The sequence below is a fragment of the Arvicanthis niloticus genome, chromosome 6 (assembly GCF_011762505.2).
Source record: "Arvicanthis niloticus isolate mArvNil1 chromosome 6, mArvNil1.pat.X, whole genome shotgun sequence".
Classification (NCBI taxonomy): Eukaryota; Metazoa; Chordata; class Mammalia; order Rodentia; family Muridae; genus Arvicanthis; species Arvicanthis niloticus.
In genome coordinates, this window is record NC_047663.1 from 94,875,350 (window position 1) to 94,891,117 (window position 15,768).

The 15,768-nt window shown below is 48.1% G+C and overlaps 1 protein-coding gene across 2 annotated transcripts; it reads right to left on the reverse strand.

Annotated features, from left to right (window-relative positions):
• Positions 1-1,847: 1,847 nt before the first annotated feature.
• Positions 1,848-12,595, reverse strand: C6H16orf89 (chromosome 6 C16orf89 homolog). Of its 2 annotated transcripts, XM_034507225.2 has the most exons (8): positions 12,336-12,592; positions 10,389-10,538; positions 7,597-7,747; positions 6,538-6,655; positions 5,759-5,894; positions 4,606-4,710; positions 2,664-2,744; positions 1,848-2,312 (listed from the first exon to the last, which is right to left on the reverse strand). In XM_034507225.2, the coding sequence occupies exons 1-8, from the start codon at positions 12,529-12,531 to the stop codon at positions 2,083-2,085; spliced, it is 1,167 nt and encodes a 388-aa protein (XP_034363116.1). In that variant the 5' UTR covers positions 12,532-12,592; the 3' UTR covers positions 1,848-2,082. The 2 variants fall into 2 exon arrangements, with proteins under 2 accessions (XP_034363116.1, XP_076793461.1); XM_076937346.1 differs by lacking the exons at positions 1,848-2,312; positions 5,759-5,894 and having other exon boundaries at positions 2,685-2,744; positions 12,336-12,595.
• Between the last annotated feature and the right edge of the window lie 3,173 nt (positions 12,596-15,768).

Consider the following 15,768-nt stretch of genomic DNA (forward strand, 5'->3'; position numbering starts at 1 on the left):
GCAGCCTTTCCACTATGGCAGAGCACGTTCTGGGTGTGGAGTGAGTTGGGAGCTTGTTTTCTACTCTAAAGCTGGTACAAGCAATGCTTATAGTGTGCCATCTACAGATGGTACTGAACCCCTAAGAATGTTCTAGAAGCCCTTTTCTAAAATTCTGAAGCATTTAGATAATGTCCTGACTTGGTAGAGAGGAAGAAGTGTGAGGGGGAAAGACACTCTGGGGAGGGCCAGCCATGCCTTCTGATGCTCTGGGACACTACCCTCATCCTGTGACAATCTAACCTCATGACTCCATGTGACACTGGCTTGGCACTAGGTGTGACAGGCACAGCATTTGACACTCTAAGGACATCATCTCCACACTGTGATTGTCATACTGAGATAGGTACTATCATCACCCTGATGTTACCGAATGGAAAACTGAGTCGCAGAGAAGTCATGTGATGCAGTGATGTTGTCCAGTGACCCAGAACACTGGAGTCTGTGGTCAAAGCCACAGTGCGAGCCACTGGGCAGTCTGCACTGCCTTTTGTACACTACTGGATGTAGAAGTCAGCATGTGTCAACTCTCATGCCACAGGCTACCTTAGCCTCACCATCTCCTCCATCCCTCACACTGCAATTTAACTACCACTCTAGTACTATTAAGAAGGGACCTCAGGCACAGTGGCACACACCAAACCCCAGTACTTGGGAGCCTGAGGTAGAAGGAGTGTGCTGCAAGTTTGAGGCTGGCATGGGCCACAGTGCCAGACACTGTTTTAGGAAACACAAACAAACAAACAAACCTAAACAACAAAATCTGAAGTAAAATGACAAACAATGAGGTGAGTCTGTTAGGAGGAGACCTGGTTGTGGGTCCTCCTGGTAGGAGCTGTGCCACTCCGTCAGGAGTGTGTTTGTTATCATGGTGTGCATCTGTCTTACTCCAGGCCTTCCCCCCCATCTTTGTCTCATACATCCTTGCCCGTCTGCCATGTTATGAAGCAGTGTACAGGCCCTACTTGATGCCAGTACCACGGCCCTGCACTTTGCAGACTCCAGAATTGTAGACAAGGAAACCTATGTGGTGGTTTGAGTAGGTATGGCCCTCATAGACTCATGTATTTGAATGCTTGCCCATAGGGAGTGGCACTATTAGGAGGTGTGGCCTTGCTGGAAGAAGTGTGTCACGATGGGGGCAGGCTTTGATGTCTCATATGCTCAAGCTCTGCCCAGTGTGGTACACAGTCTCCTGTTGCTGCCTTCAGATCAAGATGTAGAACTTTCAACTCCTTACCCAGTACCATGTCTGCCTTCAGGCTGCAATGCTTTCTGCCTTGATGATAATGGACTGAACTTCCCAAACTGTAAGCCATCCCCAGTTTATTGTGGTCCTTTATAAGAGTTGCCTTGGTCATGGTGTCTCTTCACAGCAATGAAATCCTAACCAAGCCAACTTCCCTTACTTACCTAGACTGGGTTCTTTTGTTATAGTTGCGGAGAACAGAGTAAGACACTGGTCCATTCAGGATTTGTGTTGATTGAGATAGGGGACTTGAAAAAGAGATCCTGAAGTCATCCAAGATTGTCCTTATGCCTGAGAAAATATGACTGGACTCCCAACAGGGCATGGTGGCACACACTTGTGATTTTAGCACTGAGGAAGTGGAGGCAGGAGAATCTTGAGCCCAATCTAGACTGCACGTGAAGATCTGACACACAGATGGACATGCACCTTTAATCCCAGCAGTTGAAGGCAGAAGCAGGCAGGGTTTCTGTGAGTTCCAGTCCAGCCAGGGATACACAGTGAGAACCTGACTCAACAAATGATCTGACACATATACACAAAAGACAAAAGACTCAGCTCCAGTTAACTGTGCTTTATGTATTCTGATGACATCTGGTCCACCCTACTTTCCAACCCTGCCTTCCCTGGTCCTGCTGTCTCAAGACTTTTAAACACCCAGAAGTGGTGATGGGGTTACAGCTGGTCACTTTTCTAAAAAAACTCCTCAGCCTTGTGACCCCTGAATCCAGTACTTAAGAAGAAATGTCAAGAGGCCTGCCAACCCTCTGGACATCAGGGCTGGAAGCACCGTCTTAGTAGTTGCCTGCTGGTGATTGTGTGGATGGATATGGCTCTCCGTTTTCTGGGTGGTATTCTGGATAAGCGTCTCCATTTTCTGGGTGGTATTCTGGATAAGCGTCTCCATTTTCTGGGTGGTATTCTGGATATGCATCTCCATTGTCTGGGTGGTATTCTGCCAGGATGTAGAGAAAGCCACCCAGGGCTGCCACTGCGGTGGCTGTGTTGTGGCAAGAACAGCCATCTGTTGGGGTAGGAGGAGGGAAAGGTCCTGGGAGCAAACTTGGCCGTTTGTCCAATGCAAGCTATCATAAATGCTATATGAGTTTCCCCAGCCAATTACCCCACTGCTGATGCTCTGTACAGAACTAGGACGCCCATCATAGATGCTGACTTTTGCTCGTGTCTCTCTACAACTAAGAGGGCTCAGGCCTGTTTCCAGTGAGAACAAACAGGTAGGAGTAGTTCAGTAGTAGGGCAGTCAGCGAGGAGGCCCAAGGTTTTATCCCCTGGTACTGGGGAAACAGCCACCACCAAGCGGGTGAAAGCCTTGATTGTTTGGGTGATGGGTAAGTGGGCCCAGGGTATTAGTTACCTGCGAACAGTTTTTCCCGCCTTCGCACTCTTCTCAGAATGCCCTGCTGATGTGGAACTTCAGAAGGTTCACCCTTTGTATCTGGAGAAGGGGCAAAGGTGAAGCTCTCAGGGTAAACTTTAACACTCAGTATGCCTCTTCCCCTCTGACCCCTCAAGGGACTCGGATACTCTAGGTTTCTACTGTGCTTGTCTGCAGACCCTACCTTAGGGCCACATTTGTCCTCTATCAAGTTCCCCCCTACATCAGAACCTCTAGAGGGGCTCCTAAAAAGTGCAGGGGTCTACCCTGTCTGATCACTCTTTAAATGTTGGGCCTAGAGCTCTGCATTCTGGAAACCATTGTAATATTGCTTTTGTTTTTACTGAGACGTGGGTCTGTGTAGCCCTGGCTGCCCTGGACCTCACTCTGTAAACCAGTCTGGTCTTGGGCTCACAGAGCTCCACCTATCTCTGCCTCCCAAGTGCAGGGATCAAAGGTGTGTGCCACCAGGCAGAGCTGTTGTGTTGAAGTAGGGTCTCAGCTTCAGCCTCCCAAGCACTGGTGTTATAATAGATGTTATAATCAATGTGAGTCTCTCTGTTTTTGAAATTTCTTTCACTTATTTTATGCTTTTTTATTTTTATGCTATTTTATTTCTATGCTTGTGGTACTTGGGATTGACTCTGGGGTCTTACACATGTGGGCCTGCACTCCGCATTTTTAAAATTATTATTAGAACTGGAGAGACGGACCAGAGGTCAAGAGCACTGACTGCTCTTGCAGAGGTCCAGGTTTGACTCCCAGCACCAACGTGGCAACTCACAACCATCCATAACTGCAGTCCTAAGGGCACTGAGTCCTCTTCTGGCCTCTGGGGGCACTGCATACGTACAGTGCACAGACATAATATATGCAGGGAAAACACTCGCACATATAAAAGTAAATTAAAAAATAAAATTACTATTACATTTAATTATTTGTGCGTGAGTGTGCATGTGTGTGTACGTGTGTGCACATGTGCGTGTGCGTGTGCGTGTGCGTGTGTGTAGAGTTCAGAAGACAACTTGTGGGCATCAGGTCCTTTCTACCATGTGAGTCCAAGTTATCAGATTTGGTGGCAAGGGAGGGCCTTTATACCCTAAGCCTTCTTGAAGCCCCGCCCCCTCTTAAAAGTGATATTTTGAGGCTCAGGCCAGCCTGAAACACGCTCTAAGACTATGTAGGCCTTGGACTTCTGATCCTCTGACCTTACTCTCTTCAGTGGCTAGGATGACAGGGCTGCATCACCAAGCCTTCGCACATTACCACATCTTAGCTTTCCCCTTATCTCAAAGGCAGTTGCTGCTTTAAGGACCCCAAGCTTCTTGATAGAAATTCTGGCATTTGCTGGGTACCTGTCCCGCGGCAGGCACAAGCTAGGGGTTCATGGAAGGAAAGTTCAAGGAAGGTAAATAAATGACTTACGGTCATTATTAGTTCAAAGACAATATGAGGTCATATGTCACAAGGTTGGACAGCCTCATCCCGGGATTCTTAACTGTGTGCCCCCTCCTCGTGGTCTTCCCTGAGAGTTTCTGTGTAAAGAGCCTTCCCCAGTATTCTGTACTTTCTTGGCGCTTGGCTAAAGTTGTCACGACCATATCTATTGGTGTGTTGAGGGGGTTCCTACCCTCTTCCCACAGCTCTAACGTTGTCTGGCACTTAGATAACGTCCGTCTGCCACATTCACAGATACTCAGGGAATGCTGAAGGAACGAATTTGTTAATGCAAGTGCAGCGAGTCAAGCTTCACTACAGATGGCTTCCCACTGGCTGAATTGGGTTCTCAGAATGCCAATTCCTTCTACACCCATGTGTATGCTTGCTTGTTCTAAACCACCATCGGGTCTCAGTGCCAGGACATCCTTTTCTTGAGTGACCTAGAAACAATCCTCCCAGCTGGGGCAGACAGGTAACTCACCAGGCTTCCCGAAGCATCCGGCCTGGGGGTTCTGCCAGCTGAGAATGGCCTCCAGCCAGCGCAGCTTGTAGAAGTCAGAGAAGCCAGCCATACCACAGAACATAACTGTAAACACACCAAGGCACATCTGTAGGCCTGTTTCCACCTCCTCCTGTGTCCCTGGACCACTAACACAAGGGAGGCGCTTAAGGGATTTGTTGGTCTCTGCCTCCTCTGCTCTAGGATTACAGGGCCTGGGTTCTCTTGACCACTAGAGGCTGCCAGGCCCTGGTCCTGCCTCTCCTGTGCTATCACAGAGTTCCTGGAGTCAGGCTTGGTGGAGGTGTTAGGATGTCCCAGTAAAGCAGCAGCCACCCCGGGGCTTCCCTTTCTGTTTATCTCCAGGATCTTGGGGAGTCTGTGTGCCCACTGATCAGTCTGTCCAGAACTCCCCCTGTTCTTGATGGACTTGGTGGACAAAAAAAAGTCACTATGACAAGTAGACACACAATGGTCCGTCACAGTTAAGGCCTTAATAAGCAACGTGTGCAAGTATATATGGTAGCCAGAGGTTAAGTATGGTGTCAATGCTAAAGAATTGCCCACCTTATTTTTTATTGCATTATTTATTTTCTTACAGTGTGTGTGTGTGTGTGTGTGTGTGTGTGTGTGTGTGTGTAGATCAGAGGACAACTCGTGGGAGCTGCTTCACTTCTTCCTCTATGTGGATCTCAGGGACTGAATTCATGTGCACAGGGTTAAAGGTGAGCATGTCTTGTTTTAACCCCCGAGCCATCTAGCCAGCCTCACCCCATTTTTCTAGACAGGGTCTCTTGGAGGGACCTTGGACTTACACGTTCACTTAAGCTGGCTGGCGACCAAGTCCAGGGGATCCACCTGTCTCTGCCTCCCTAGTGCCCCCAGGATCCACCTGTCTCTGCCTCTTCTACTCTAGGATTATAAGATGTGTCATGTGTCACCTCATCTTTTCACAGGAGTGCTGGGATTCAAACTCATGTCCTGATGCTTGTGAAGCAAGCCCGTTACTGACTGAGCTATTCCCCAGCCCTGTACTCTCTGTGTTTACTTGCTTGATTTATCAGTCCCAGTGTGAGCATACAGCCCCTTTGTCAAAAGCTCTCTACTCTACCCCAGATTAGAAGGCCAGGCTCACTGTTTTCCATGAAGAGGTCTTGGGTGGGGTAGGCGTATCCAATGGCCTCAGCTCTCTGGTTCAGGTCCATCATATTGGCACAGAAGATGTCCATGTAGTGCTGGCTCTGGAGGAACAGTCCCTCCGTGCACCCTTGCTGGCGGATAGACAACAAGAGACGTGTAGGTGTCTGGGAGACATGCTCCATTGGGAAGGCCTGCAGTTCTTTGTTGGTCTCTCCTCCTTCCCCAGCCACACCCACTTTGCAGGTCACTGGAGTCAGCTCACACTCAGGCTTGGTTGGGAAGAGCCGAATGACTGTGACTCACTCATTAGCCTTTCTGAGCTTCAAAGTCTTTCTAGAAAGGGAAGGCCATGCAAGTGTGTCCAACTTTTTGACACTCTGAGCTGCTGCCATCTTTACAGGAGAGTTACAGAAGAAGAATCTCAGAAAGCTTTAGAATGTCTTAAGAAGGATGACAGTGTCATGTTGTGCTGCATTCATAGGTTGGACACTAGTGGTAGGGCTTAGACTAGAGGACATTTTGTTTGGTGGGCAACATGGCAAGGCAATGCCGGGCATGAGGACAAACACTGGGCAGCGCTCTGCAAATATTAACCTCTTCCTTGAGGACTTCCCTGAGGAAGGCAGCTCCAAGGGCTGCTGGGAAGTGTGGCTACACAGGGTCACCATGGTGACATTGTGGGAGGGGGAAGGGAGCCACAGAGCATCACCACACCATGCGGTGGGAAGGGGAAGGGGGTTGAGAATCAGCTTGCTTTCTCTGCACAGCACTCACCATTCTGGCCCAGAGGAAGAAGAGCAGCTGATGGGAGAGGCTGTAGCCTGAGCAGCCGGCCTTGGTCATAAGGGTCCTGCAGAAGTTGGAGAGCCTGCAAGGCTGGCTGCTGTCTGTCCTGGGAGGAGACAACCCAGACTGATGAGGACAGTGCTCCTTGTCCATTCCACCCTGGGTCTGGCCATCCTGTGTTCCCCTCAATGATTGTTAGTGTGAGGGTTCTGGGCTGAGCATAAGGGTTGCCAAATAAAACACAGATGTCATGGATCTTACTTTGTTTTGAGACAAGGTCTCATTCTGTAGCCTGGTCATCCAGTCTCAGTTTCCTTGAGTGTGGGTCTACAGGTATATTATACCATATGACACCATGACTGGCCGTGTCCTGGTCTTGATCTAGCTCAGAGGAGACCATGCTGAACTGTCCTGGGCTTGAACAGGCATCAGTGTCTGACTTCCTCTTGCTCCATGGAGTCCCCTAATATCTTTCCTATCAGTCTCCTAAATAAAGAACCATTCAAACCCAGCAACTCGGGGAGTGTGATCTGGACTCAATACACTTGCACATTCTCCATATGACAATACAGGTTACCGAGTGCAGCCCCTTTGTGGGTCATCTGTGGCTTGACACCTTCTCTGAAGGAAGCTGAGAAGATAGCGCCCCCCCCATTCCTGGCCCGCCCCCTGCACTAAAGTGCCCTAGACCTTGCTGCAAGCCCATCAGCTGCAGAAGGAAATAGGGAGTAAGACTATGTTTAGTATTGTCTTCCTGGATCCACGGAGTCTGTAAAGAGCTCCCAGAGATGGAGCGGAAGGTACATGAGGCCCCGGAAGAACTGGCAAGGACTGAGGTTTTGTCCTGTGTGCAGAGGGATTCAGAGAAAGCCACTTTGGGGAAGTCAAATGCTATGGTACAGGGAACGTGAGACCTGGACTCTGCGGAGCAGGGCGGGAGAGGGCTGCTGAGTGTCCGTGCACATTCATGTGTGTTTGCTAAAGGCTCTGATTGTGGCCAAGGAGACACTATGGGGCTTTCAGGTGCCGAGGAGGTGGGGAACCCACCCGGTTCCTAGCAGTTGTACCAGGCACGCATCGCTGCTTTCCTCTGAAAAAGAGTCCAGGGGCTCCAGCCAGGGGTAGACCAGGGAGGCATTGGTGCGTGTCCAGGCATGGGGCAACTTCCAAAACCCAGGCTGAATGCTCGGCTGGAACTCTGCAGAGAAGGAGAGGTGGCCAGTGTACTGAGCGCTCAGGGGCCCAGAGCTACAGCACTGTTGGTTATCCCCAGCCCAGAAAGTGCGGGCTCCTCTGGTCTTAGCTGGAGTCTCTACTGCTGTGAGAAAACATGACAGCCCAAAGCAGCCTGGGGATGGAAAGGGTTTATGTCAGTGTATAACTAACTCTCAGGCCACTCCCTCACTGAGGAAGTACAGGACAGGGTAGGAAACTGGAGGCAGGGGCTGACACAGAAGCTGTGGAGGGGTGCTTGCTCAGCCTGCTTTCTTAGAGCACCCAGGACCTCTCCCCCAGGAGTGGTACCGCCCACAGTGAGAAGGGCCCTCGCACACCAACCAAGAGAAACCACTACGCACCCTCCTACAGGCAAATCCTCTGGAGGCACTATCAGGGTCCTTCCTCCCAGGTGACTCTAGCTTTTGTTAAATTGACATTAAACTAGCAGGGCACCCTCCCAGAGACCTAAGCCCTCAACTGGTGGCAGCTCTGCCTGGGCCTTCCTTGAATTGAGCACATTTGAATGACACCAGTTACCTTTTTTTCCTGTTAGGTCTCATGTAGTAGTCCATAAATCCTTGCTACTGATGAGGGAAATGTTCTGGCCCTGGGAAGTGAGAGGCTTTGTGCACTTCAGGGTATAATGGCTTCCCTTTAAATATTTGAAAAATTATGTGTATGATAGATAGATAGATAGATAGATAGATAGATAGATAGATAGATAGATGGCACCACATGCATGCCTGGTGTCGGGGACTGTGTGCATAGGCAAATCCTACACCCTGTTGATTAGGGGAAGTGTGGTTGTTTTAGACAAGGGCACAAAGGACTAGAGCTGTGGCTTAGTTCTGGAGCGATTACCTAACACACACCAAGTCCTGAGTTTCTGCCCAGCAACCTATAAATCAGCCTTGGTGGTTCATGCCCATGATCCCAGCGCTTGCTGAGGTGGAGGCAAGAAGATCAGGAGTTCAAGGTCATCCTATATATATAGTGAGTATAGTGAGGGGCAAGCCAACTACAAGTCATGCAGCGAGCTCATTGTTTCCAAGGGACCAGGAATAAGACAGCTCTGGCAGACAGGGAAAGGGGACACAGATGAATGTTCAAGGGGTGACAAACTTCCAGCTTCTGCCTCACCTTCCTGACCTGACACCAAGGCCAGGTGGCTTTTCCTCCTGCCTCTGAGGCCTGCCCCTGGCTGGCTGCTCAGATATGCTCAAGACTGGACCAGGTTATGTTTACCCACAGCTGAAGTGGAAATTTCTGGTTTCTTTGGAGACTCAGTTGTGTTATGTGATTGTTTTTTGGAAACTGTCCTAGGAGAGGATGTTTGTGTTGAGGCAGACACATGGGAGGATGTTTTACTAAGAACAGACACGTGGTGTTTTTCTGGAGGCAGCCTGGAAAAACAGCATATGATGCTTTGCTAGAGCAGATGTTTGAGAGAACACATGTTTGGAAAGGGTATAAATAGAGCCCAACAAACAGTGGGTGACGCTAGATGGTCACTTTGCCATTCTTTATTGGGCTTTGATGATGCTGGTCTTCGCTGATGACGTTGGGTGATATTGGTACACCTTACCATTCTTTGTCAGTCATCATTTGTTGTGACTTCATAGAGAGAAACACAACAAAAAAACTTCTGGCAGTGGTCTGTCGGTTTGCCACTGCCTTGGGCTCAGGCCAATTGGCAGAGCCTTGTGGTTTCTTCTGGATTGACTTGCCATTGCTGATTCATGAATGGTGTTTTCAAGCAGATAGAGCTGCTGCTGCTGCTGATTTGTGTGAGTTGAACTGCTGATATCCTGACAACACAGACTGATTTGCTCCAGAGAACTAGTCTCGCAAGGGGGCCACGCCTCCCTCTGTGCACCTTGCTGTGTGCACACTTTAGCCTGTTGATTCTGCTGTGTGAGGTTTTTCTCTGTGGCTACCTGTTGTGCTCCAGAGCTTTCTTGCTTTTTAATTCATTTTTAGTGGAGAAAATGAATGTTATGTAGACCTCTAGATGGTAACAGTTTCAGTTTGTGAAAATCATCAACCATACTGCACTGATTTTCAATGACATAGCTGTCTGTCCTCCACACTCCTGTGAGTAACCTGTTATAAATATTGCTGTGAATAACCCTGATAAACTCACTGCTTCATTATCACTATCTTGGCCTGTCATCATTCCTCTATGTGGGGTAGACAGACATTCATGTCCCCCTCGGAAAAGTGTCACATAATAGGCACTGGAGTTACACATGCTCCCATCCCCACCAGGAACAGATGAGTCAGAATTATAGGTTGGAAGTCTCTGTGTGATCCTTTAAGGGGGAGGGGGGTGATGGACTTTTTCTGATACAAGATACAGAATGGTACGCATAAGGTTCTCTGTGCAAAGTGATGAGGACCTTTTCAACACCTCAGCCATGGAGGCATGCCACCTCAGACCTGCTTGTCTGGTCTAGGATGGGAAATCTGGACTGAAACCAGGAAGTGGGTCACCTGTGCCTTTCTGAAGACTGGTGTGGGCTGTGTGGACCCTGCCTTGCTTCAGGAAGTGCTCATACCTAGGCATTTCAGCGAGCACCCAGGATGCTGCCTTTGATGTGATAGTCCCACCCTGCTCTTACCTCTTAGGTATGTGGGGTCACTCTGCTTGAGGTAGAAGATGGATTTTTGGAGGAGGGCAGACAGTGTGTTGGCCAGTTGTCCAGCGCGCAAGCTGAGTGGCTGCACCAAGGGGTTGTGAGCCCATTTTTCCTGGACTCCTCGAAGTTGCACTGAAAGGGGAGGTTGGAAGTCATTCATTCCAACATCTGACCAAGCACACAGGCAGAGAAAACACCTGAGAGCCTGCTCATGGCCCAAAGTGGAAATGAGGCTTCTATAAAGCTGATCTGGGCTGTGGCTATGGCTAAGAACTTATTCTAGGACTGGGCTTGGGTTCAAGTCTGGATTCTGTATGCTTTCTTTTATCAATTGGCCAGAAAAGGTCACTTAATTTCTCTTCCTTCATCATCATAAAGTATTACTTCTTGGGCGGGGGAGTGCTTTAGGGATAAATGAGCTAACGTGTAGAGACTCAGCATTTTCTACTGTACAAAGAAAGCACTATCTGAAGTCCAGCTTTTTGTATTAACTTGGCAGACAACAGTCTTTGAGGCACAAGTAGGGAGGGACATATGGAAGCATGAATTTGTCTTTAGAGCTAATGTTTATTCATCTACCATTTAACATAACTTGCCGGGCAGTGGTGGCGCACACCTTTAATCCCAGCACTTGGGAGGCAGAGGCAGGCGGATTTCTGAGTTCCAGACCAGCCTGGTCTACCGAGTGAGTTCCAGGACAGCCAGGGCTACACAGAGAAAATCTGTCTCAGAAAAACAAAAGCAAAAACAACAATAAAAAAGAGATATCTTCATAGGTTCTTTTTTTTTTTTTTTTTTTTTTTTTTTTTTTTTTTTTTTTTTGGTTTTTCGAGACAGGGTTTCTTTGTATAGCCTTTGGCTGTCCTGGAACTCACTCGGTAGACCAGGCTGGCCTCGAACTCAGAAACCCGCCTGCCTCTGCCTCCCAAGTGCTGGGATTAAAGGCGTGCGCCACCACCGCCCGGCTCTTCATAGGTTCTTAAATGGGGCTGGGTTGGCATTGTATTTGCCATGCTTAACAAAAGAGCCAGCTCTAGGAAAGTTATGACTTTTATTTAGTTTCTCCCCTCTTCTTCTTCCTCTTCCTCCTCCTCCTCTCCCTTTTGTTTCTCTGTTTGATTTGCTTTTGAAACAGGGTCTCTCTATGTAGTTCTGGCTGTCCTGAAACTCACTATGTATACCAGACTGGCCTCAAGTTCACAATGACCTATCTGCCTCTGTCACCTGAGCACGGGAATACAAGCATACGTCACCACAGCTAGCTTCTCCGCCTTAATTTCTAGAGGAATTTAGCACTGTTTATATGTCTCTGTTTCACTTAGTCTCAGCCTGGAGGGGATGGGAGTCTCCATGGAGATGCCAGGGCACAAGTTCAGGCGGACATCAGGCATGGGATCTTTGTCACGTTGGACAGTGGGCTTCTCTTCACGGTCACCCCCATGTGTACGTGTATGCATGCACACCATTGTGTCTCCAGTGCCTTGGCCAGTTTCCAGCCCACTCTTTACGGATCTTATGCCTCCCAAAGCTAACAAACACTTGGCTGTTTTTCTCAGGATCTTTAGCTGCCTTTGACAGAAGGGGAGGAAACCAGGTAAGGGCACCATGGGGGAGGGTTCCTGTTTTGTCTGCAGCCACCCTTAGGAGAGCGACTTTCCCTGAAGGATCCACAAGGGCTCTCTACCCACCGTGTTTTCAGCCTGTCTGGAAGAGCCATCAAAGGAATCTTTTTCTTCTGAGAATAAAATTTCCAAGTCTTTCTCATATTGCCTTTAAGTCCTTCCTCATTCTACAAAGTTTGCTAAGAGCTGGCTGAGAACCACACACCCAAGAAGCGCTCTGAGTCCTCATCCAAGGGGAGGCGATGGGGTCCCAGGTTCTGGGGGAACTAGTTTTCCTAGCATTCACCTGGGAGCAAGGGTCACATACCTTCCAGCACTTGGAACCCCACCGCACCGTCCAGGTTGATTGTGGGCAGCCTGTCCTCCAGGAACAAGGTGGCCTTTTCTAATGCAGTCAGGATCAAGCTGGCCATGGCTCCCTGTGCAGTGTCTGGCCATGGCAGTGAGGACGACTTTGGTGGCAGGGCCAGCAGCAGGAGGAGAAACAACCTGATCCTCGCCATGACGGGCTTTCTGCTGTCGGATGGTCACACCCTGAAGTGCCAGGAACTTCCCCAGATCCTTTAAGCACTCTGTTCCCGCCTCTTCCTCCACTCCTCTTACCCAGGAAGACTTAGAGACAAGTGCCGGGGCGGGGTTGCAGGGGTCAGCCTCAGGGTCATGGGCATGGTCAGGCCAGTTCTGGATATGGGGTTTGCTGGTTGTCATTTGGGACAGGGAATCCACACTTGTCTTTGTGTATCTGGTGTGAGTGTGTGTGGGTGCATGTACTTTTAGGGATATGTGTGTGTGTGTGTGTGTGTGTGTGTGTGTGTGTGTGTGTGTGTGGCATGCACCACACCCCACCTCTGGTATCACTGTGTAAGAGACACTCACCTTGATTTTTGATATAGAGGCCCCCTGGCTTGGAATTTTTGAAGTAGTCAAGGCTGACTGCCCAGTGAACCCCAGGGATCCTTCTGTCTCTACCATTTCCCTGGTGCCTGGACTACAAGCATATATCATCACACCTGGCTTTTTACGTAGGTTTGAGGGATTGAACTCAGGCCCTTTTGCTTGTTCAGCAAGCACTTCGCTGACTGATCTGTCTCCCCAGTCCCCTTATCTTTCTTGACCTAGTTTTTCACTACTGATTTAGCCAGGTTGACTGAAGCTAAAATAAATCCAAAGTTTGCCTCCCCACCCAGGGTCTTACTATGTAGTCTTGACTGTCCTGGAACTCACTTTGTAGGCTGGCCTCAAACTCAGCAGTCTGCCTGCCTCTGCCTCCCAGGTGCTGGGATTAAAGGCATATTGCATTATGGCCCACAAGTTTGTTTTAAATGAGTTTGGAAGTAGCTCATTGGTAGGCGCACTCTGTCTTCACAAGCATTCTCAGAGTGGGACTTAACCAGTAGAAACAGAATTCAATTATGAAGGTGTGGTGGTTTGAATAAGAATGACCCCCATAGGCTCCTGTGTTTGTCTGCTTGGCCTATAGGGAGTGGCACTACTAGGAGGTGTGGCCTTGTTGGAGGAATGTGTCACTGTGGAGGCTAGCTTTGAGGTCTTTTATGCTAGGCCTAGTGTGGTAGTCTCTTTCTGCTGCCTGAGATTCAAGATGTAGAACTCTCAGCTCCTTCTCCAGCACCATGTCTGCCTGTGCGCTGCCATGCTTCTCACCAAGACAATAATGGACTAAACCCCTGAAACTGTAAGCCAGCCCCAGTGAAATGTTTTCCTTTGTAAGAGTTGCCGTGGTCATGGTGCCTCTTCACAGCAGTAGAAACCCTGACTAAGACAGAAGGTGAGGCACAGAGCTGGGTGTGGTGGAGCATGCTTGTCCTCACAACACTTAGGAGGGTGAGGAAGGAAGGCCTACTGCAAAACTGAGACCAGCTTAGAACGTACAGTGAGTTCAAAGCTAGCCAAAACATCTTAGTTGTCCTGACTCAAAAGTTAAAAAACATAAAAAAAAAGTGCTGGGTCAGTGTTAAAGAGTCTAAGAAATAAAATCTAATGGTTCATTTTCAAAATAAAAGTAGCTTAGGTCCAATTACAGATAAACAGAAAGCATTGGACCCCTGCTGGCAAGCTGCTAGCTACTATTATCCAAACTTTTAATCTAACTAACTACTGCCCCCCAAAACCAGATGTCTAGAGTGGACAATTACTACCGGCCAAAGCTGCCCAGTGATCGACAGGCATAAGATCATGTACTTGGTAAGCTTTAGCATAAAACGGATGTAAACCATAGATGAACCTATACATTTTTGTTGAAGAAGACACAATGATAAGAAGACAAATGTGTCAGGGGGAAAAACAAGACCAGATTGTATCCTCCTGCTTATGCAGCCAATAAGGAAAGGGACATCTTTTAGTCACCGTTCTATTGCTGTGAAGAGATACATGCATGACACAACAACTCTTACAAAAGAAAACATTTAATTGGGGCTGGCTTACAGATCAGAGGTTTAGTTCATTATCCTATGACTTTGGCATCTCCAACATCTTCAACACAATGTAGGCTTCACCTTCACAGCTCCACCCAAAGGACTCCCTTGTTCTATGCCTGGACTTAGTGGCTTTCCTTGGCTGTGGAGGGAGATTCCATATCTCTTTCTTGTATTCTTGATTCTAAAGCCAGAACCCTGTGCCCAAAGCTGCCAAGTTTTGCTGCTCGAAGGGGCTGGAACTTCTGCCTTCTTCAGTTCCATCTGCACCAGCTTTCTGTTGTGGATGGGTCCCGTTGCTGCTTTAGTTTTTCTTTAATTCCCTGTCACACTTTGGAATTTGATTAGCTTGGCTGGCCTTGCCCTGAGATTACTGCTTTTTTTTTATTCTATTAAGCACCAGGCTTTTCTTTTTTAACTCTTTGAGCATATTTTGATGTTTTCTGTGCTTAGCTTACTCCTTTTTCATCTATATCTACATAAAAGTGACGACTAATAACCACATGCCACAGTCATTACTATGCTCTCTTAAAATCTCCTCCAACAATAACATTAATCCAATTCAATTTAGCCTCAGGCAGATGTTTTTGGACAAGAAAGAAATCCCTTTCTTCATCAAAACAGTATAAGAATGGCCTCTAGGCCACCTACTAATATTCTTCTGCTTTGAAGTTTCTTGATACAGGCCTCCACAGTTCAGAACACCCTCAGCACTACTGTCTTCCATGCTCCTACCAGCTTGGCCCATTAAGACATTCAACTGCTTTCCTACTCCAAAGTCCACGTTCCACTAACAATCAGTATGGTCAAGCTTGTCACAACAATACCTCACTCCTGGTACCAACTTCTTTTTTAGTGTTCTGATGCTGTGAAGAGACACCATGATTATGGAAACTCTTATAAGGAAAGCATTTAATTGAGGCTTGCTTACAGTTTCAGAGGCTTAATCCATTATCATTGTCAGGGAGTATGATGCCATGCTGGCAGACATGGTGCTGGAGTAAAGAGTGCTACATCTGGATCCACAGGCATCAAGAAGAGAGACACTGGGCCTGGCTTGGGCTTCTGAAACCTCAAAGCCCACCTCTAGTCACACAATTCCTCTAGCAAGGCCACACCTCCTAATCCTTCTCAACTAATGCCTCTTCCTGATGCCTGAGCATTCAAATATATGAGCTTATGGGGGTCATTCTTACTCAAACCACTAGAGGGAAGAACAGGCTTGCATTAAGATTCTAAGAGCCTTTTTTCTGCTTAGTTAGTAGTATGACTTGGATACTATTCTTGGACGAGTATGTTCACTTTTGC

Coding starts and splice junctions, on each gene's coding strand:
- C6H16orf89 (XM_034507225.2), bottom strand. CDS start 12,531: ATGGCGAGGATCAGGTTGTTTCTCCTCCTGCTGCTGGCCCTGCCACCA. Junction 5,895..6,537: donor TCTTCCTCTGGGCCAGAATG/GTGAGTGCTGTG, acceptor TCTATCCGCCAG/CAAGGGTGCACGGAGGGACT. Junction 2,313..2,663: donor GCGGGAAAAACTGTTCGCAG/GTAACTAATACC, acceptor CTACCCCAACAG/ATGGCTGTTCTTGCCACAAC.